This window comes from Pristis pectinata, chromosome 3 (assembly GCF_009764475.1).
Source record: "Pristis pectinata isolate sPriPec2 chromosome 3, sPriPec2.1.pri, whole genome shotgun sequence".
Lineage (NCBI taxonomy): Eukaryota > Metazoa > Chordata > Chondrichthyes > Rhinopristiformes > Pristidae > Pristis > Pristis pectinata.
The window spans coordinates 30,636,875-30,659,052 of NC_067407.1; the positions used below are offsets into that span (position 1 = coordinate 30,636,875).

Sequence of the window (22,178 nt, forward strand, 5' to 3'; positions counted from 1 at the left end):
TTTCAAAACATACTTGACACCCAAAGAGAAAAATTAACACATGCACAGCCAGTTGCTAAAATTCCTACTCATAATCACAGATTTCTCTTTATATGAGCAGTTTGTACCATCTACTGGATGCATTGCAACAATTTACCAAGAGTCCACAGATGATACCTTACAAACCCATGATCTCTACCAGCTAGGAAGACAAAGGCAGCAAAAGCATGGGAACACCACTGCCTGGATGTTGCCCTCCAAGCCACATACCATCCTTACTTGGAAATATTGCTGGGTCAAATCACCATTGCTGGGTCAAAATCCTGGAACTCCCTCCCTAACAGCATGGTGGATACACCCTCACCTCAAGGTCTGCAGTGGTGCAAGAAGGCAGCTCACCACCACCTTCTCAAGGACAATTAGGGGTGGGCAATTAAATGCCTGCTCAGCCTGCAAAGCCCAAAAGCCTTGAATGAATAAAAAAATAATTGATGAAGTGCGAGAATGCTCCCTAAGATGTACCCAAGTATCTTTTGACATTCAACCAGGGTCAAAGGAAATCAAAATACTTCTTTCAAAATCAAATCAACCTTCCAATGGCTCATAGAATTAAAGACACAGAAATTATCTTCACTTCTGGGAAATACACTCTGAATTGATAGCACAACCATCTACAAGTGAGGCCCAACCCCATTTATCATTTAATGCAGATACTTTTAACTTAATGGATCATCCACTAAGTTTGTCATATAGTGATCAATGACCTTAATTAATTCTCCAAATTAGAACGTATCTCCATGATAAGAAGGTTTTTACTTAAATATGAAAGTCATGCATTATGACTACTTTTATGGCAAATACTGGTCTTGGCCTTTAAAAAAAGGCTAAAAATTCCTTGTGCACAGGCAATAAAGATAAATAGATAATATCATGATCATAATTTTGATCCAAAATTTCAGGTTTATCAGTAATCAGCTAAAACTCCAGGTCAATCTGAATCTCTGGCATCTTTGCAGGAAATTGAAGAGAAATTTCCTTAACCTCTTTCATTCTTTCTCGAATCATTCTTCCTGCCCCGATCATAATTGATGTCTTTCCTCACTCCCCAATCTTTCTTTCGCATCTAAAGCTCAGTGTTCATGACATTAAAGACCAACATCATTAGCTGCACTTTCAAAAATGTTTAACAAAGTTTCTGCAACCATTGTCTAAGGCAATATTATAATGTGGGACAATTACACAAACACAACTTATACAGCAATTTATAATGATTGATTCCAAACTAGAAACAGCAAGAACTTCATGAGGATCCTTGTATGTTAATTGTTGTAACGGTGGCCATGAAACATCTCTGGAATAATCGGTCAGGTTCAGGTGGCTGATCTGGCTGGCTGCAATCTAATCTCCGACTCTGAAGTTGCTTCCTTATTGTATTTGGCCCACTGGACTGATTCGGAGTTTCTAAAATTTGTTCAGTACCTGTAGAAAAATATAAATAGTCCTTTTAAATAATAAATGATTTATTAGGTCTCCTTGAAGACTGGGAGAAACCTTGTGGGATATTATGCAGGTCAACGAGTAGTTAGTTTATAGGTGTGAGACTGAGGCAGTGTATGGGACCTGAAGAGTACTGAGAGACCAGATGTTAAGTGCAATCTTCTGTAATCCACCATTGGAGTCAATAGCGAGTCCATCAATGGAGGTCAAAGGCACCAAATCTAAACATTAAGACATTTTGGGGTTCCATGTTTCAAAGTGCACACATATTAGTCCAAGATGCACTAAATTGCTGATAGCTAGCAATTTTCCATGGAATCATCAACTGCAATTAAACCTGATTTAGCCCAAAATGTTTGTGAGACAAATAAATCAACAGAGAATATCTGAGATTCAAGGGAAAAAAGGACCAATAATTAAAAACAAATTAAATTTGAATGTAGAACAAGAAACAGAACAGAAAATGGGAGAGAACCAGGGCTGTGCTGATCTTGTCAAATCTAGACTCAATGAAGGCAGTCCAATTATATTAAGGATATGTGGTCAAGGTGAAATAAGCACCAAAGTTGCTAACAATCTGCTTCACTTTTAGTTACTTGGGAGAGAGACTTGCATGATTAAACAGCTCTTAAAAAGTCAGATTAAGTGTTATGGGATATCATTCTGCCATGGCTAAGTTTTTATTCAGTAAATCCCAGTCCAGAAAAGTATAAACATCCACCATGATGCCATTATACCAGCAAATTAGGTAACAGTAACGGAAAATGAAACTGAGTTAAAGTTTCAGGACAAATAACCTTCACCAGAACAGAGGAAACAAGTTAGATTTAAATTGAACAGAGGGTACAGGAAGGATGGATTGGACTAATGGAACTTCTCTGATAGGCTGAAGCCAGAGTGGATGTGGTGATAAGTTGTTGAGGTTATCTGGTTGAAAGGTTAATGAGGACTGTTATAGGGAGAGAACTCAAGCAAAAGTAAATGTAGGAAATGCTCGTTAGTTCAGGCTGTGTAAGTAGAGAGAGAAAATCTGATACAATATTAAACATGGCGAACCTACAGCATATCTGGCCAATTCTGATACTGAGAAAGTGAATTATCTGAAGTTTTTGAATTCAATATTCAGTCCAGAAGGCTAGAATGTGTCCAGACAGATGAGATGCTGTTCCTCAAGTTTTTGTTGGTGCTAGTAATAGCGGTGCAGCAGGCTACAGATAGGTCAGAATGGGAATAGGATGGAGAATTAAAGTGGCAGGCAATTGGAAACTCAGGATAACCGCCAAGGACTTGTTACCCAATCTGCATTTGCTTTCTCCAGTGTCAAGGAGACCACATTATGAGCACCAAATGCAGTACACTAGATTGAAAGATGTTCAATCAAATTTCAGCTTCGCTTGGAAGAGATGTGTAGATCCCTGGATGGTGGGAAAGAAAAAAGGTAATAGGACAGGTGTGGCATCTCCTGCAGTTGCAAGGGGAAGTGCTATGAGAAGGGGAGTGGTTGGACGAGATGGAAAAGCAAATCAGGGAGTTGTGAAGAGAACAGTTCCTTTAGGGTGCTGAAAGGGGAGATGGGGGTGGTTGGGGGGAAGTGATGCAACCACTAGTGAAATCTCATTGAAGGTGGTGGAAGACACAAGAAATGATCCCTCAATGGCAGAAACCTGTGGGATGGAAAGCGAGGATCAAGGGATCTCTGCCTTTCCTCTGCTGGAAGGAGAGTGAGCAAGAACAGAGGTGCAGGAAGTAGATGAAATATGGTTTGAGGGCTCCATCAACGATGCTAGAGGGGAAGCCACGGTTCAGGAAGACATCCCAGAGACACCTATGTGGAAAGTCTTGATGTTAGAGCAGATAGGATGGAGATGGAGCAACAGGAGGAATACAGGAGGCAGGGTGGGATTAAGTATAATCAAAGTCACAGTAGGAGACTGTGGACTTGTAATGGATGTTTGTCATTATCCTATCCCCTGAGATGAAGACAAGAGATCTAGAAAGGGGAGGGAAGAATAAGGGATGGACCATTTCAAAGTGAGCAACACACAAAACTCCAAGTTCCTCCAGTGTTTTGTGCATTGTTCCAGGTTCCAGCATCTGCAGTCTCTTGTGTCTCTACTTCAAAGTGAGAACAGCGTGGAAATAAGCAGCAAAAATAATGGAATTTTTGAGTTCCATTTGACTTCAGGAAGCAGCACCAAAACAATTGCCAATGTATTGAATTCAATAACTTCAGGTAATTCACTTTCTCTGTTGCATCAGAATTGGCCAGTTCTACTATGGGTCATCCATCTGAAATATTCATAGATTTTCTCTCTCCACTGGCACTGCTTGATCTGCTTGGCATCTTCTACAGCTCTGCATTTCACATCTTTTACATGTTTTTTTGCTGTGTTCTCTCGGCACCCCCCCCCCCAAGCTGTCCTTTATTAACCTATCAACCACCATCACCAGCTTATCAATGGCAAAACTGACCTCAAAGATATTCCCTTTGTCCTATCCATCTCTCCTGCACTCTCTCTGCAATTTAAAACTAACTTGTTTCCTCTCTTTCCCTATTCTGACGATGGGTCTTTGACCTGAAATGTTAATTTTGTTTCTCTTTCCACAGATGTTATCCAACCTGCTGAGTGTTTCTAATATTTTCTGTTTTGAGTGCTAGACTGAGATGAAATGTTATAAACCAGGGCTCTGTGCTTTAATAGGTGGATGTGAAACATACCAACTATGCAAACCATTCTGAAAAGAAGGGGCATAAAATCCCCCGGCCAATGCATATTCCTCAACCAAGATTATTTAAATATCTTGTCATTATCACTGTTGTTTGTAGAACTCGCAGCTGCATTTCTTACATTAAACCAGTGACAACTCCTTAAAAGGCCTTCAATAGATGGGAAGTGTTTTGGAAGGAGCCAAGGTCATTCAAGGCTCTTTAGGTTCTATATAATTGCAAGTGTTTCTTTCTCTCTTATTATACAATTTATGGTTTGTTCAGCAGCAGCCCGTTTCTAAGGATTTGCATACAGCCTACAAGACTGTTATACAATAATTAGTTAAACATCATAGCAGCAGACATAAATTTAAATCCATGTGATATACATCTTCAAATAAAATTAAACTTACCCAGTGTTTGCAGATCTAATCCAGTATCCAGTCTAGGATGTGGTTTAGTGCAGATGAAAAGGTAGCACAGAACACAAACTGTGATGACGAAAGCCAGTAGAACCACTGCAGCTATAGAAAGCCCCACCAGAGCCCAAATACTGAAACAGAATATGCAAGCAAAAGGTTTTAAGATTTGCATTTAGGTTGCACGTTGGCCATAGTTGTCACTAAAAAAAATAATTAATTTGTCTCAAGAGTTTAGCTATACATATTAACAGGGAGTTTTGCATTTAAATCACATTTCCTCTAGGAACACAAGGAAACTTCAAATGAAAGAGAGGTATTTGACCTATTAAGTTGGAACCTCCACAAAACATGTATAAACTGCACCATTATGGACTATTAATGTCCCCTTTGTATTTCAAGTAAGTGGAACTATAGCCTAACTGATTTGGCACTGTGCCATCCATGGCCAAGATTGCTCCATCACTTGCACAAAATTTATTCTCTTGATTTTGACCTTATCTTTGCTGATCTGTATGGATTTTCTGACAATATAGATATTTCTGGCCACAGTGTCAAATCCAGGTGTCTTAGTAGTAACACCTTGCAATCAAATAACTTTGAACAATAATGGAAAAGACAAGTCCTGCTTTCTAATTGTTACTAAATCCAATGCTCAGCATAAGTAGGACGAATTTGGCTAAAGAGGATAGGCATTTCCTTTTCCTTCTCAAGTAATCAAGCAAAACTCCACTCTTGTCACATTTGACTATTTAACATGGTAACTCAAAAATTATCTACTTAGTCCAGTGTAACTACAGAGGATATCAGCCATCTAAAAATATTCCACCTGAGTTATACCGAGTCATGCAAGTGTCCAGTATTGCAAGGCATTTCACCAGGTTTTCACAGAGGCTAGATATTTTCCCTAGCCTGATGAAGAAAGAGTCTTTTGAATATTTTGTTGGGGTTCCTTTTGGGATTTCTACCTGTACTGGAGAGCCCACTGGGGGAGGAGGGTGATTAACAGAAAATTCTTGTCAGTGCAAAACTTATGTGCCTGGAATTCTCATACAGCCAGTGAGCACCTCACTGCAAAATGGAAGCTTTGCTGGAAATTGACCAAAAATACTTGAAATTGGCTAGACGTGAACTTATCAAATGTAGAAAACTAATGGGTGGGAGAACACCCATTCCAACACATTTATAGCACAACAAATCGCTCAGATTCTTCTAATTTTAAGAAGTGCAATCCCTGTCCCAAACAGTACAAGGATAGAATATTCTTTATTTTACACTTGACCTATTTGTGTCAGGTATGGTCAAGAATACTGGATCAGCCAGGAGCTGCCATATATCAGGTCTACAGCCTTAATGTTGCTAAATATCTTTATTATGCAAAAGTAAAATACTGGAGATACTGGAAAACTGAAATAAAATCAGAAAAGATTCAAAATATTCAGCTGGTCAGACAGGATCTATGGAGAAAAGGGAAGAGTTAATGTTTCAGGTTGATGATCCAGTTGTTATCTCCTTTCAGATGATACCTGATTCACTGAATATTTCCAACATTTTCCCTTTAGACTACTGGATTCATACAGTATTAGATTGATAATCAAGTGTGACTATAAAATAGTGCGGTAGCAGTGATGGTTGACAACCAATAAGATACTGCACATGATATTATAAGAACTTATTTTTAAAAGAGTCAATCTTAAAAGCATTCAGACCAACCACGATATAATACATTTTATCCTACTATTCTAGTAGACTTCCCTTGATATTATACTGTGTGATATACTACAGAGGGGGTGCTTTTCCCCTTCTCAGTTCCCTGCCCTTGGTTGTCAGTTGGTTTGCACTTGAATTAACCTGAAACGACTTGTATTTCTGGATTCCAGTCCCTCACATAGACAGCCATGCACTTCCCACTAAAACCTAAGGCCAGTGATTAGAAATTCAAATATTAGCTTCAGGGCTTTTTAATTACCAACCAAATACTGTGTGCTGGGTGACTCCTGTGGCGATTCCTATTCCCCAGAAAACAAGCAGATTGACTGCAGGAGACACAGGAGACTACAGATGCTGGAACCATGTGGCCTCCTCTACATTAGCAAGACCAACGCATACTAGGCAACCACTTTGCCGAGCACCTGTGCTCTGTCCGCAAAGGTCATCTTGAGCTCCCAGTTGCAAGCCTCTTTAACTCCTCTCCCCATCCCCACAGCACCTTGTCTATCCTCGGCCTCCTCCACTGCCAGGGTGAGGCTAAATACAAACTAAAGGAACAGCACCTCGTATTCCACCTGGGCAGTGCAGAACCCAACGGCATGAACATTGAATTCTCCAACTTCAGGTAACCTGCACCCCTTCTGTCCCTTTCTCTCTCCTTCTGATCGATCCAGGTCCTCTCACACACACCCTTCTTTCCAACCACATCCCCCCACCCCAAGTTACCCAGTTTCTTGCCCCTCCCTCACCTGTTACATCTGCCTCAATCCACATATCTAAACACTGGGTCCCCTATCCCCTCCCCTATTGTTCCCATCTACCCACCATCTCGCCCTTATCTGGTTCCACTCATTACCTTCTTATCAGATTCCATGATCTGCAGCCTTTTGTTGCCTCCACCTATCACCTCCCAGCCTCTGACACTATCTCCATCCTTCCCTCCATCACATAGCTTCATCTGCCCATGAACCCCTCCTCACCTGGTTCCACCTTTCGCTTGTCAGTTCCTGGCTATACTGGTTATCTCCCCTTTACACTCTCAGTCCTGTTGCAGGTGCTGCCTGGCCTAATGAGTTCCTCCAGCAACTTGTTTTTCTGGACTTTGTATTTAATTTCAGAGAGACTGGCAAAATGGTCTAAATCCCATTGTGCCTGGATGCCTCTTATAATATAGCTGTCAGGCATAGGGAAAGGAAAATAAGTAGAAAGGCAGAAAATACTCCACCCCTCTCACAGGTAATGATAACAATTAACTGTTGGATTTCCCCAAGGCAACATAAAATTGCAGATATCAAACCCTACAGATTTCTGCACTTCTTCACTCTGCTTCAAAGGAACAAATGTTCTTCAGCCTGTTACGGAGTCGGTAAATGTCCCTTTAAGATAGAGCTAGTAGTGTGTGTGTGTGTGGCATGCTTGCGTCAACAGAAGATAAAGGATGTAATGACGTTGTTGAAGAAGGCAGTCGAAGTCAGAGGAGAGAGCGAAAGAGCGAGAGCGAGAGCGAGAGCGAGAGAGAGAGCGAGAGAGAGAGCGAGAGAGAGAGCGAGACCAGCCTGCTAGTTTTCTCTATCAATGGATGAGAAACAATAACGGTGTCTGTTACTACAATCCACGTATGGAAATTGGGAGTAATCCGGTGGAGTTCACTTTGTTGCTGACCTGTAGAGGGAAACAGGTATTTGTGTGGACAGCCACGATTCGGATGCTTTTCAGGGTGAGGAAGTCACTACCGAGTAAACACTGGAGTGTCGTTTGGGTTCCATTGTGGAACATTTGGGTTTCGTAATTACTCTCTATGTTCTCTACATCTACATCTTATCTTCAGACAACGGTGGTTGTTGAAGAAGCCTTTGCTCATGTTTCACCTTATGGCTTGCTGAACTGAACTTTAAGAACAATTCCTGGACTTGGAGTTTGGGACTTTGCCACACACACACTATGAGTTTAGTTTTTGGGGTTAATGTTCAAGGTTTAACATTTTTACTTCTAACATTTTTACTTTTATTTTTCTTATTATCATAAGTAGTTATTAATAAAGTAGTTTTTAAACACTGAATCATGACTCAGTGTGTTTCTTTTGTTGCTGGTTCGTAACAAGCCACAGAGCATATAAAACAGTTTATAATGATGATTATTGTACTTGTAATTTTGACATAGTGGCAAAACTATGCAGATATGAGTGAAAACTTTCTGCGAGATATGACAAATTAAAGCACAACAGGATTAGTAAAGGAAATTGAACGGAAAGATTGAGAGTTGTCTGCCATATTCACGTAATGAAAAAGAACTCAGACAAAAAGAGCAAAGAATGCATCAAGTGAGGTCTATAATGAAAATACTGCTGCCTCACAGCTCTAGAGACCTAGGTTCAAACCTGACTTTGGTTGCTGTCAATGGGAAGTATCAATGTTCTCACACTGTGTGAGTTTCCACCGAGTTATCTGCGCTCCCCCCCCCCCCGCCACATTCAAATGACATGCTGTTAGGCTAATGATTACTGTATATTAACCCTAGTATAGATAAGTGGCAAAATAAATTAAAGAGTTGATGGGCATGTGTGAGAGAGAATAAATCATGGTCTACAGGGAACTTAGGACAGGGAATGAGATTGATCAGATTGCTCCCCTGTGAAAGGCTAGAATGTTCTGCTTTTGCGTCATAATGAGTAGGTTCAAAGCCTATCATACAAGTTAATGTGGAATATATAAAGGAGCCTGAACCGTATCTGGAAGAATGGTCAGAGCAGAAGAAAAATGCAATGTGAGAAATGAAGATGAAGTGATATAAACATACCTTTCAACATATGGTAGTTGCTACAAATGAAAAATAAACTGAATGGCTTTGAAACATATCTTCTTGAGTTTTTATTAGAATGTGAGATCCAATAACCTGGTGTAAACACAATACAGAGGAAGTTAACAAAATTTTTTGAGAACTAGCACCACAGCAGCAAAAAAGTGTGGAATAATCGAACTGAGGACTAAAAACTGATTATGATTATTCTCATAAATTGTTCACAACCGCAATGCACTCAGTTCTTAGAAATTAACTGTTGGTAAAGCCTGTTGTAAAAGCTGAGCTAACATTAAACAATAAAACTAGGCCAAAGAAGAGAATACAAAATAATTTCTCATTTAATGCATAATAATTTTCTATTCACACAAAAGCTGCTTTCAATGGAAAGCAAGAAACGTCGATGAGAAATGGATTGTCAGAAAGTCAATTGATTATGAAGCCACAGAGTGCTAGTAGTTTTCCAGAACAACACAGAAATGTATGCAATTATAACAATGAAGCTGCACAGATCAAGTTGATGACCTTCCTTCACAACTGGCAAAAATTGGAGATGAAACAATTGTTAAGTTGCAGAGAAAGGGGGGAGGGAAACAAAAGGGAAGGCCTGTGGTGGATGGAGACCAGGAGAGGTTAAATAGTACAAGTGATGGTGGTGCTGGCTGACAGACAGTGACTTATGAGGTGTGAAATGGAGGAGATGGATGAAATATAAAAAGAGGGAGCAGAAAAGATGCTGGGAAATGTAAGATACAAGGCTGAAAAGACTAATACGAAATTGTTGAACTTCCTTTTGAGGCTGTAATGTGCCAAATTGGAAGGTGAGTTGCTGATCCTTGAAATTATGTTGAGCCTCTATGGAACAGCATAGGAGGTCAAGAGAGAAGGTTTGAGTGGGAGTGGGAAGGCCTTCATTTTCATGCCCATTTCTCTAGCCAGGAGCACGCATCACAGACAGTGGGCCCTTTCTCCCAACTTTTGAATTCACAATCTTTCTCTCTGGGCTCTTGCTCTGTCTAGATTTATACATCACTAACTACCATCCTGACATTAGTATCTCAAGTCTTCTATTCCCCTTACTCAACCAAACCTAACTCCTTCTTAACTTGCAGCTCTGTTCACTTAGATCTAACCCCAGCATTGTCATCGATACCTGGCTGGAGGAGGTGTAAACAGGAGATGATGACTGGGAACAGAGGAGAAAGAAAAAGCCTGACAGTGTGAGATACAGAACATAGCAGCTACTGGAAATCAGACAGAACAGAGATTGCTGGAAATACCCAGCAGATCAGCAGTTTCTTTGAAAGGAGAAAAACTGAGTTAACATTATAGACTGATGACCTGACCTTAGAACTGGCCTGTTACGAAACAAACTGGAAATGCTGGTTATCTGAATTGTTAAATCATCTGTGAGCCTCAGACCTGCCACCTTTTCAATTAACAGTCTAATCACTGTGGAAAAGATTCAACATCATCAGGAATTTAAGAATAGCCAGAGAAACTAACTCCAGATGGAGTTGTTTCAGAAGTTGGAACACAGAATGAATCATCTTCCACAGATAAGAAAGGGGAAGAACAAATGGTAAAGAGGGATTATCTACTTTTGACAGGTGGAATGGCATTGATGGCATTACCACTGGTCCTGATTCTAGCCTCATTGAGCCTGCCAACATCAGGGGTACAAACTGAGGCAGCACTTATTTTCCCCATTTGCAAAGCCACATTTGGTTCACTATTGGGTATGGTCCTCTACTAGGATATTGCCTGAATTGGAGTGTATTAGCATTAAGGAGAGGTTGGACAAACGTGGATTGTTTCCTCTGGAGCGTCAGAGGCTGAGCAGCGACCTGATGGGGGTATATAAAGTTATGAGAGATATAGACAAGGTCAATAGTAAGAGTCCATATCCCAGGCAGAAATTCAAATACTAAAGGGCATAGGTTTAAGGCGGGAGAGGGAAAGTTTAAAGAAGATTTGCGAGGCAAGTTTTTTTTGTTACACAGAGAATAGTAGGTGCCTGGAATGTGCTGCCAGGGGAGGTGGTAGAACCATAGAACTCTACAGCACAGAAAACAGGCCATTTGGCCCTTCTAGTCTGTGCCAAAACTTTATTCTGCTAGTCCCATTGACCTGCACCCAGTCCATAACCCTCAAGACCTCTCCCATCCACGTATCTATCCAATTTATTCTTAAAACTTAAGAGTGAGCCCACATTTACCATGTCAGATGGCAGCCCGTTCCACACTCCCACCACTCTTTGAGTGAAGAAGTTCCCCCTAATGTTCCACCTAAACCTTTCCCCTTTCACCCTAAAGCCATGAAGCAGATACAACAGACACATTTAAGAGGCATTTAGACAGACATACGAACAGGCAGGGAATGGAGGTATACAGACCATTGGGACTAGTTTAGTTTGGAATCATAGTCAGTGCAGACGTGGTGGGCCAAAGGGGCTGTTACAGTGCTGTACTGTTCAATATTCTATGTCCTGTGTAGTACTCATTTCCCCCTTTGCAAAACAACTTTACTTAAGAAAAACTCCCTGAAGGAACAAACTACAGTATACAATAATCCAATGTTACATGGATGAATTCAAACCATTTGAACTAGCCATGACCAAAAGTGTGGGCTGAACTCCTTGATTAGATTATGGTGGTGAAAATTCACAACTGTATAAACCATGGAATGGACTTATTCAAAGTAACAGGTACTGTGTTTCTTAAAAAGTCATTTTCTGATATTTATATCTGGGTTATTCCAGTGGTCCAAAGGCTTTCCACCATCTAAAGGCACAACTCAGAAGTGTGATGGAATACTCCCCACTTACCTGGATGAGAGCAGCTCCAACAACACTCAGGAATCTTGACACTAGCTGCATCAAAGCAGGCCAATTGATAGGCACCAATCTATTTCCCAAGCAAATATTCCCTCCTCTATCACTCAACTACACAACATAAATTAATAAAACCAAGCTATCAACTTACATAAATGAATATAAAAGCCTTTCCTGTGCAAACAGTGCTAAAAATTCTCAACTTCCCACTTAAACTCAGGAACCAATCCAATAAGCAACATAAAGAATTTTTTAAATTTCCATTGAAACAAATTATTTTTGGCAAAGTGATCTGGTGGAGCTGAAAATGGGTCCATCACCAAAATTGATCACTTTTATCAGCCAAGTTCATCACATGGGATAATCAAATTTTAAATAAATGAAAATCACTCTTTAAAAAGACTGTTTAGAACTACATACTGATTACATTCCAAACAAAGTTAAAATGTTTAGAAATATATCCATTGGTGTCCTTGTGTTAAATAACCCAGTTTAAATTTAATGATAACATTTCAAGATTCGCAAACAGCCCAATTATCAGCAAAACCTAAAGGTGATTCGTTTGATCTGAATGGCATCCACACACAAGCATTCAACTTACTGCCTGTAAATCATATCATGCTGTTCTCATGAAACTCCAATTCATTAAAAATAATAACATGCAAGGATTAAAGCTGCTAATGAAAAGTCACTGACCTGAAACCTTAACTCTCTTCACTGTTCACGTATGTTGCGTAAGCTCTTTGGTATTTTCAGGATTTTCTATTTCCAGCTTTCAACATTCAGTGCTTTCCCTTTGACACAACCATTTCTATTCTTATCAAGAGAATTAGCAAAAAGTCACATTTTCTATTATTTCTTTTCTCAAAGAGAGAGTGTGAGTAAAAGACTCCTGAAATTAATACGATTGTACTCTCTTACTACTGCTTCTCTGTAACTTTCAATAAGTCCATTCCATGGTTGATACAATTATGAATTTCCAGCACCATAACCCAATCAAGGAGTTCAGACCACATTATTAATCATCAAATAGCTTGTATCCTTGTATGTAACATGGAATTATTATTTATGTTGTTCTTTCCGACGGAGAATGAGAGGAGTCTTGATTGAGGCATAGACAGAATGGACAGCCAGCAACTTTTCCCCAGGGTAGTAATGGCCAAAACTAGAGGTCACCCATGTCACCTGTTTAAGGTGCGTGGCAGAAATTTCAGGGGAAATGTCAGTGGTAGATTTTTTTTTATTTACACGGAGAGTGGTGGGTGCCTGGAATGCACTGCTGGGGGTGGGGGGAGGGAGAGGGTCTGATATGATATGGTCATTTAAGAGACTCTTAGGTAGGCATATGGATGAAAGAAAAATAGAGGGTTATGGGAAGTGAAGTAGAGAAGAGGATAGATAGAATGTGGATAATGTTTATATAGGTGGGCACAACATCGTGGGCTGAAGGACCCATACTGTGCTGTATTAGCTATGTTCTAATGCAGTCTGAAACTTGGTATAACATTTCATCCAAAAGATGACATCCCAACGCTGGAGCACTCCCTTAGTACTGCCCTGAAATGTCAGCTTTGATTTGTGTGTTCCCATCTTTGGGGTGAGACCAACCCACAAACGTTTGACTCAGAGGTGAGAATGCCACCCATTGAGCCACAACTGACAGTCATCAGCTTAATATATCCATATCTGCATATTTATACTTAAACCACCATCAATGCACTGAAGGAATACATTTTTCCTGACTTTGTGAGTACATCTATAAAATATCCATTAATTTATACTTAGTTGCACTTCATTACACCTTATTGCACCTAAATGACATTATAATTCAAAAGAAAAATGATGTATTTGATTGGTGTAAATTATACCCAATCAAATGCATAAATAACATTGCTGGTAACTAATGCAGTATATTAAAAACATAACCATTATTGAAATTTGCATTCATGCCTAATAAATATTTCATAATATACTGCCTGTATTAATTTTTAGTGTTTAACAGTAGCATGTAATTTAATAATAGTGTTAATAATGCGATGATATCAGAAAAGTGCCAAAAAGATGCAAAAATAATCTACTCCTGGAAACTGAATGGTTTATATAATAGGAAAAAATATACAGGATTAATCTTAATGGTTTATAGGGTTCAGATGATATACAGGTTCATCTTTAATGATTTATTGTAAACCTATCACCTCGTTTCCAAATGTCCATAATTTTGTATAGAACAAACATCAATTTTATTGCACTGAAGTATCAGCTGTTGATAATCATTCATTATCTTTGAAGTGATTATATTACAGCTTCTGCAGGGATGTTATCAAGCATAATGTCATAATAGTTATATTTGTAATATAATGTACAAAAGATAACCAAAATTAACCTCAATCAATTTTCTCCCCCAAAAATCTACAAGTCTTCTACTTCAGCAAATGCAAAAATCTTTACTCCAAAAAAAAATTGTTGGCTCAGATATCCCAGAAAGTCATCAAAAAACACAAATCTTCACTTCCTTATTGAATCCATTTTGTGCAAACTCTTTTCCAGAATGTTGCATCTTCTGTCCCTGATATATGCCAATACATTCAATATATAAAATGCAACTTGTGATAAAAAATATGAATGTCTCAATGCAATAAATGACTCAAATACTTAGACAGTTCATCTTAAAAGTAACATTCAATCATTATACCCTCTTTGACATGCTTGCTACTCTCTAAGATTAATCCTGCACTTCTGTCTTTTCCCCTGGTCCTTTCTCACACTTATCCTGGTCTTTTCTACTTGAATTTTTCTCTGCTGCCCAAATATAGGGTTCAGTATACTGCGGCTTCCTTTTGAATCTGAGATTATGGAATCATTATCATACAGGTGGAGGTCATGGCTCATGGCTATCTCACTGCTCTTTGCCCATTGCCTTCCAAATTATTCCCTTTCGTGAACATCCAATTCCTTTTTGAAAGTTCTGAATGACCGTTTTAATTATAATCTGGAGATTTCCAGATTATAACAACTCTTTGTCCCCTGTACCTTTTGCTCAAAACTTTGTATCTGTGCCTCCTGATCTTTGACCTATCTGCTTACGGGAAAGATTTCTCTCTGTTCACCCTGTCTATACAAGTCACGATCCTCTATCACATCGTTGCTTCAAGCAAACAACCCCAGTTTCTCCAGTCTAACTTTGTACCTGAGATTCCTTCAAAGAATCATAGAAAAGTTACCTCCAGTCTGCCCATTGTGAGGGTTGAAAGCGAGCTCCTCAGCCTAATTCCACCTTGCATGATAAGGTCCTTAGGCCTGCAGGTCACAGCTCTTCAAGTACACTTTTTAAATCTGACATGGGTTTCTGTGCCAACCACTTTTTCAGGCACAGGGTGAGATTTTTTTTTCCCTCATCTCCCCACTAATCCTGTCAATTACTTTAAATCTAAGCACCTGTTTTTTTTTGTTTAGGGAAATAGATCCTTCCTATTTCCCTATAAAGTCCCTTCATAATTTTATGGTCTTTAATTTAATCTTCCTTCAGCCTCTTCTGTTCCAGTGAAAACAACTTTGTTTATCCTATCCTTCCTTGTAGCAACAATTTTGCAGTTTTAGCAATATCCTTGTAAAACTCCTCTGCACTACCTTTAGTGTAACATATCTTTCTTGTATTGGAGTAACCAAAGTACTTGTGCTGTGATCTAGCACTGTACACATTTCTAGCATAACCTCCCTGCACCTCAGTTAATAAAGGAAAGCACATAGAATGCTGTCTTAACCATCTTATGGATCTGTCCTGTTATGTTTCAGGATCTGTGGACATGCATTCCTCTGTTCCTCTATGCCACTTCATTACGTTACTTCATATTTCTCTACAATGAATTCCATTTGCCGGTTTTCTGCCCAAGTGACCAAACCAAAGCTTTAAAGCTTTCCTCTTCACTATCAACCACACTGGAAATTTAAATATCATCTGCAAATTTCTTCATCAAGCCCCCTACATTTACTGTGACTTTTAAATCATTTAATTTATATTACAAAAATCAAGTGACTGTGTATCAGGTTTTGTGGAACACCTTTTGTGACATTCCACCAGCCTTCCATTTTTCCAATTACAACATCACTCATCAACCATTACTCATTGCTTCTTGTTACTGAACCAATTTTGGATATAATTTGTCAATCTCCCCTGGATCCAATGTACTTTTACTTTTTTGACCAGCCTGCCATGTGGCACCTCATCAAAAGCCTTGTTAAGGTCAATGTAGAATACATCAAATGCACTGCCCTCCCTTGTCGTGTTTGTTATACCCCTTTTTGAACAAGGCTGTCACATTTGCCATTTTCAGTCTTCTGGCACTATGTCGGGGAAGGACGGAAAGACTATATCCAGTCATTCTGCAATCTTTACCCACCACCACCACCCCCCCATGTTCCTCAACAACTTCCACTGCATCATGTCCAGACCAAACCAGAAACCATGGATGAACCAAGAGATCCACTCCCTACTGAAGTCCAATGTCTTTGGCGTTCAAATCAGGTGACCCTGACCTGTACAAGAAATCAAGGTACGACCTTCGTAAAGTTATCAGGGATGCCAAGAGACAATTCCAGTCCAAAATTAAGTCCGAGACCAGCTGTCAGTTGTGGCAGGGCTTGCATGCTATAACGGGCTACAAAACAGTGTCAGGGAGCATTACTGACAACAGCGCATTCCTCCCCAATGAGCTTAATGCATTCTATGCACATTTTGAACAAAAAGGCAATGAAATGTCACTACCAACCCTAACAGACTCTAATGCACCTGAACCCACAGTCACCGTCGCAGGTGTCGTATCAGTCTTCCAGAGAGTGAACCCACGGAAAGCATCTGGCCCAGATGGTGTCCCTGGCCATGTCCTCAGATCCTGCACAAATCAACTGGCAAGGGTATTTGCAGACACTTTTAACCTCTCCCTACTCCAGTCTGAGGTTCCCACCTGCTTGACCACTATCATCCCGGTGTCAAAGAAAAATAAGGTAATGTGCCTTACTGACTATCGCCCGGTGGCTCTGACATCCATCAACATGAAGTGTTTTGAGAGGCTGGTCATGGCACACATCAACTCCAGTCTCCCAGACAAACTCAACCCACTGCAATTCGCATACCGCCAAAACAGATCCATGGTGGATGCCATCTCCCTGGCCCTACACTCATCTATGGTGTATTTGAATAACAAAGGCACCTACGTCAGACTACTATTTATTGACTACAGCTTTGCCTTCAATACCATAATTCCAAGCATACTCATTTCCAAACTGCAAGACCTGGGACTCAACAGCTCCCTTTGCACCTAGATCCTTGACTTCCTGACCTACAGACTGCAATCAGTAAGGATAGGCAGCAACATCTCTGGCACGATTATCCTCAACACTGGTGCCCCACAAGGCTGTGTCATCAGCCCCCTACTTTACTCCCTATATACTCACAACTGTGTGGCCAGATTCTGCTCTATCTACAATTTTGCAGATGACAACATTGTAGTGGGCCAGATCTCAAATAACGACAAGTCTGAGTACAGGAAGAAGATAGAGAGCCTAGTGACATGGTGTCATGACAACAACCTTTCCCTCAATATCAGTAAAACAAAAGAGCCAGAGCACATGCCCCTGTTTACATCAATGGTGCTGAGGTGGAGATGGCTGAGAGTTTCAAGTTCCTCAATCTAAATATCACCAATAGCCTGTCCGGGTCCAACCATGTAGACACCAAGGCCAAGAAAGTGCACCAGCGCCTCTACTTCCTCAGAAGGCTAAGGAAATACCGCATGTCCCCTTTGACCCTCACCTACTTTTATAGATGCACCATAAAAATCATCCTATCTAGATGCATCACGGCTTGATATGGCAACTGCAGGGAGTTGTGGACACAGCCCAGCACGTCACGGAAACCAGCCTCCCCTCCATGGACTCTGTCTATACCTCTTGCTGCCTTGGTGAGGCAGCCAGCATAATCAAAGACCTCACCCACCCGGGTCATTCTCTCTTCTCCCATCAGGTAGAAGATACAGGAGCCTGAGGGCATATACCACCAGGCTCAAAGACAGCTTCTATCCCACTGTGATAAGACTATTGAACGGTTCCCTAAAATGATGAGATGGACTCTTGACCTCACAATAGTTATGACTTTGCACCTTATTGTCTACCTGCAATGCACTTCCCTGTAGCTGTGACACTTTACTCTGCGTTCTGTTATTGCTTTTACCCTGTACTACCTGTAAATGGTATGCAAGACAAGTTTTTCACTGTACCTCGGTACAAGTGACAATAATAAACCAATACCAATAGAAAGCATCCTATCTGGATGCATCACAGCTTGGTATGGCAACTGCTCTGCCCAAGGCTGAAAGAAACTGCAGAGAGTTGTGGACAGAGCTCAGCTCATCACAAAAACCAGCCTCCCCTCCGTGGACTCTGTCTATACTTCTTGCTGCCTCACTAAAGCAGCCGATATAACCAAAGACTCCTCCTGCCCTGGACATGCTCTCTTCTCCCCCCTAACATCAGACAGAAGATATAAAAGCCTGAAAGCACGTACCACCAGGCTCAAGGACAGTTTCTCTCCCGCTGTTACAAGACTATCGAACAGATGTCTTGTATAATAAGATGGACCCTTGACGTCACAATCTACGTCATGGTCTTGCACCTTATTGTCTACTTGCACTTCACTTTCTCTGTAACTGTAACTCTATATTCTGCATTCTGTTATTGCTTTTCCCTTGTACCACCTTGATGTACTGATGTCATGAAATTATCCGCATGGACGGCATGCAAAACAAAGCTTTGGTATATGTGACAATAATAAACCCAGTTACCTTTAAACAAATTAAATCCCTTATATTTTTTAATATTTTTGTAAAGAAATAACAATACATATCCACAAAATTAAAATCTCAGGATTGTATGTAATATGCTAAGCAGTAAGTATGGCTCACTTGGACATCTTATAATTAAGTGTAAGATTTTCAAATATTTTATACCAGATTTAGTTTGCAAATCCCTGAAATTCACATCACATCAAGTTGATTCTGTTGGAAAAGCAAAAACAGGCCAGTCTGTGAAGGTCTGAAGGTGAGCAGGATTTCTAGGTTAAACTATTGATGTGGATAAATCACATAGTTACAGAATGATTAAAATGTATACCAGTAATTTTGCTGGCACTACTACCTCAAAATCTGGACCAATAATGAGTGCAGTCTATCATTAGCACCTTTTTGGACACCATCTCCAATATTTTGCCAGGAATATGAGCCATCCACTGTCATTCCCACCAGGATATCCTGGAAGCTGAAGTGATTGAAGAGCTAGTGGAAGTGCTCAGAAAACAATTTCCAGCCCTTACTCATCCCGGCGTACCAATCAAAATCAGGAAGCAACAATGACAATAACTCAAGTTATTGTGACAGTGTTGTCTTTGACATTCTCCACCAAGCATTAACTTTATATTCTGCCAAAGCCCTTCACATTCTTGTCTGTCAAGATTAGGCCATAACTGTCATTTCATTTCCAGTAGGGACAGTCAGAGAAAAAACATGGACATGTATGAGAACATTGAAAAAAGGGAGAACAAAGACACAGGCCAACAAAAAAATTGATTATCATCTATTACAGCATGAAGTAAATTTCAAATAACAATATAGAACATAGAATATGGAATTTCTTTACTATCTAAATAATAAATCATGGAAAACCATTAATATCTGTACTTTGGACTGTAGCACAAAATGTATTGTATCTATGGATAAAAAACAACAAAAAATTAAATACATTCATCTCTTAAAATATGGTAAAAAGGATTTGCTAGTATTTATATTTTAAATAATAGTGAAAAAAGTATTAACATCTATGTTACAATATGGAAGGAAACATATTAATGAGAACTATTCACTTCTATTGATACAATAGAGGTAATTCACTAACATTTACATACTACAACAAAATTCACTACAATCCATCTGTGGTTAAAAAATTGCAAGTTTCTTTTTATTGCAACATGGAGAAGCATTCACTGTTGTCAATTTTATAACAACATAGATGATGAATAGAATGCTTCTCATATCCTTCCACAACACTGAATCTTTGAACATAGCTCTAGTGAGCTTAAACTAATGATGCATTTAGTGTATGATTTCCAATAACAGTCACAGACAACAATCTATTCCGGTGCTGCTACTTGTCTCCTAAACAAAGTTCTGCCTAAACAAGTATTTTAATCCTTCCGACGATTCCAGTCAACATGCAAAAATTGACAATAAGCATGCATGAATCTTTTCAACTTGCTTCTGAGTCAAGTCTGCATTTTTCACCTTGATCAGTAACAGTGAGCTATTGAAAAGCAAAAAAAATGTAAATGCTGGAAATCCCCAAATAAAAAAGAAAATCTGAAAATTCTCAGCAGGTCCACTAGTATCCACTGCACGGAGTTTGCATGATAGATTGAAATGACCTCTTTCTATGTCACACGGAGACACAAAATATGAAAATCTGTGGAGTGAGAAACATACTTAACATTTCAGGTCAATGACATTTCGTCAAATCTAATAGGAAACATTAATTCTGTTTCTCTATCTCCACAGATACTTACTGACCTATGAGAGTTTCCAGCGTCTTCTGTTTTTATACTGAGAGATTACTGCATTCACTACCCACCATAAACTGCATCCTTCAAACACCAACAACCCCACCAACCTCTACCCACCACACAACCCAACCCATGCCAATCACACACACAGCTGAAGGCCACACATTAAGTTGTGAACTTTACGCTCAACTACTACCCTAGTTATTGTGGAAAACATGTCACAATACTGTCAGGCAGATCCACATTATCCCAACACTTATTAAAGAGGTCAGAAGCACCTCTTGAAAGTGTTACGGGTTTTTAAGTGTGACTTGTGTTATTCCCCAGAATAGAACTGACGCTTACTAATATTGGTGAAAATATTATCCCTCATATTTCTTTTAATTTTCTACTGCAGGTAAATGTATGTTTGTTTGAATGCTGTCTGTGTATGTGTAAAAGGTGCACGTAAGTTTTTTTCTGCCTGACTATAAAAACTAGGGTGTACATTTATAAGAGGTTTTACGTTGCACAGGATTCTAGTTTTAGTCACTAACTTCTTTTGAGGATGATTGATTCTAAACAAAATGTATAACTACGACTCAGTAAGGCCACCCTTTAAAAACAAACACGTTTTGCTTGCAGTCTACCACGCTTCTATTCGGCAGCCTCCCGCGATGTGGAGAGCCATCGAGAAGTGTGCTTGCGGCAGCTAGGAATTCCCGCCATCGGCGGGAACAACGAGTTGCATCTCCACTCCGTTAATAGCTCGTAGCACGTTACATGCCATTTACTGCCTCTTGTTCTGAGGGGTTTACACTTAATGCCCAACATCTGTATTAAATAACATCAGCCTTGCCAATAATGCCAATCCGAGTGAAAGAGCGGACCCAACAGTTCGCTAGTTGCTGTGTTTCTTTATGCGTCTTAATCGTCCACTCACCAGGATTCCCTGGAAGATGCGTTTTATTAGACGCCGCTGTTTCAACAATTAATGAGCGGCTTTTCAGAGAAAAGTGAAGCAAATGTCTATCTGCGGCTGATAGATGTAGAAAACGTTATCTTTACCTTAACCACCACATGTAGCTGTAGGCATAGGGGAAGAAGCTGTTGGGGTCATCACAGCAGTACTTGATGTCATTAAAGCCGCAGCAGTAATTGGCGCCAAGGTCGCCGTCGGGCTTGGGGCACGTGAAGTTAGAAACGAAGATATTTTCGATATTATAATAGCCGCTGCAGTCCGCGCTCATGGTGACCTCGGGTGGGCGGGAAGGTTAGCGAGCTGGACAGTGCGAGAGGCGCGAATCCGTGACCCGAGTGCGAATGAATTTAGAGACCTCCGGGGCAGTTGGCACCAGGTTCCCAAAACCTCAGGTAAACCGGTTCTCCTGATCGTCCCCGCCTAGCTCAAGACTCCCAAATGATCGACTCAGGAACTGGTTAAATATCTGGCTCTGGGCTGTAAAACCATCTCATCCTTTCGCTGCCGGCTCTCCGAGCTCTGCAATGTTCATCTGGCAAAACGGCCCACAGCCGGATACAAAGATCTCATCCAAGCAGTTCCAAGAGCTTCGGTTGTTGTCCGCAGCTCAGTGTTTTAAGAGCAAATCGGGCGGATTAACTTCCATCGTTGGAAGCTGGAATTCATCGCTTTAC

General features: G+C 40.1%; 1 protein-coding gene across 1 annotated transcript; it reads right to left on the reverse strand.

The window, feature by feature from the left end:
* Positions 1-1,279: 1,279 nt before the first annotated feature.
* Positions 1,280-21,772, reverse strand: LOC127567705 (protein shisa-like-2A). Its single transcript, XM_052010654.1, has 3 exons — positions 21,591-21,772; positions 4,597-4,736; positions 1,280-1,458 (listed from the first exon to the last, which is right to left on the reverse strand). The coding sequence occupies exons 1-3, from the start codon at positions 21,770-21,772 to the stop codon at positions 1,280-1,282; spliced, it is 501 nt and encodes a 166-aa protein (XP_051866614.1).
* Between the last annotated feature and the right edge of the window lie 406 nt (positions 21,773-22,178).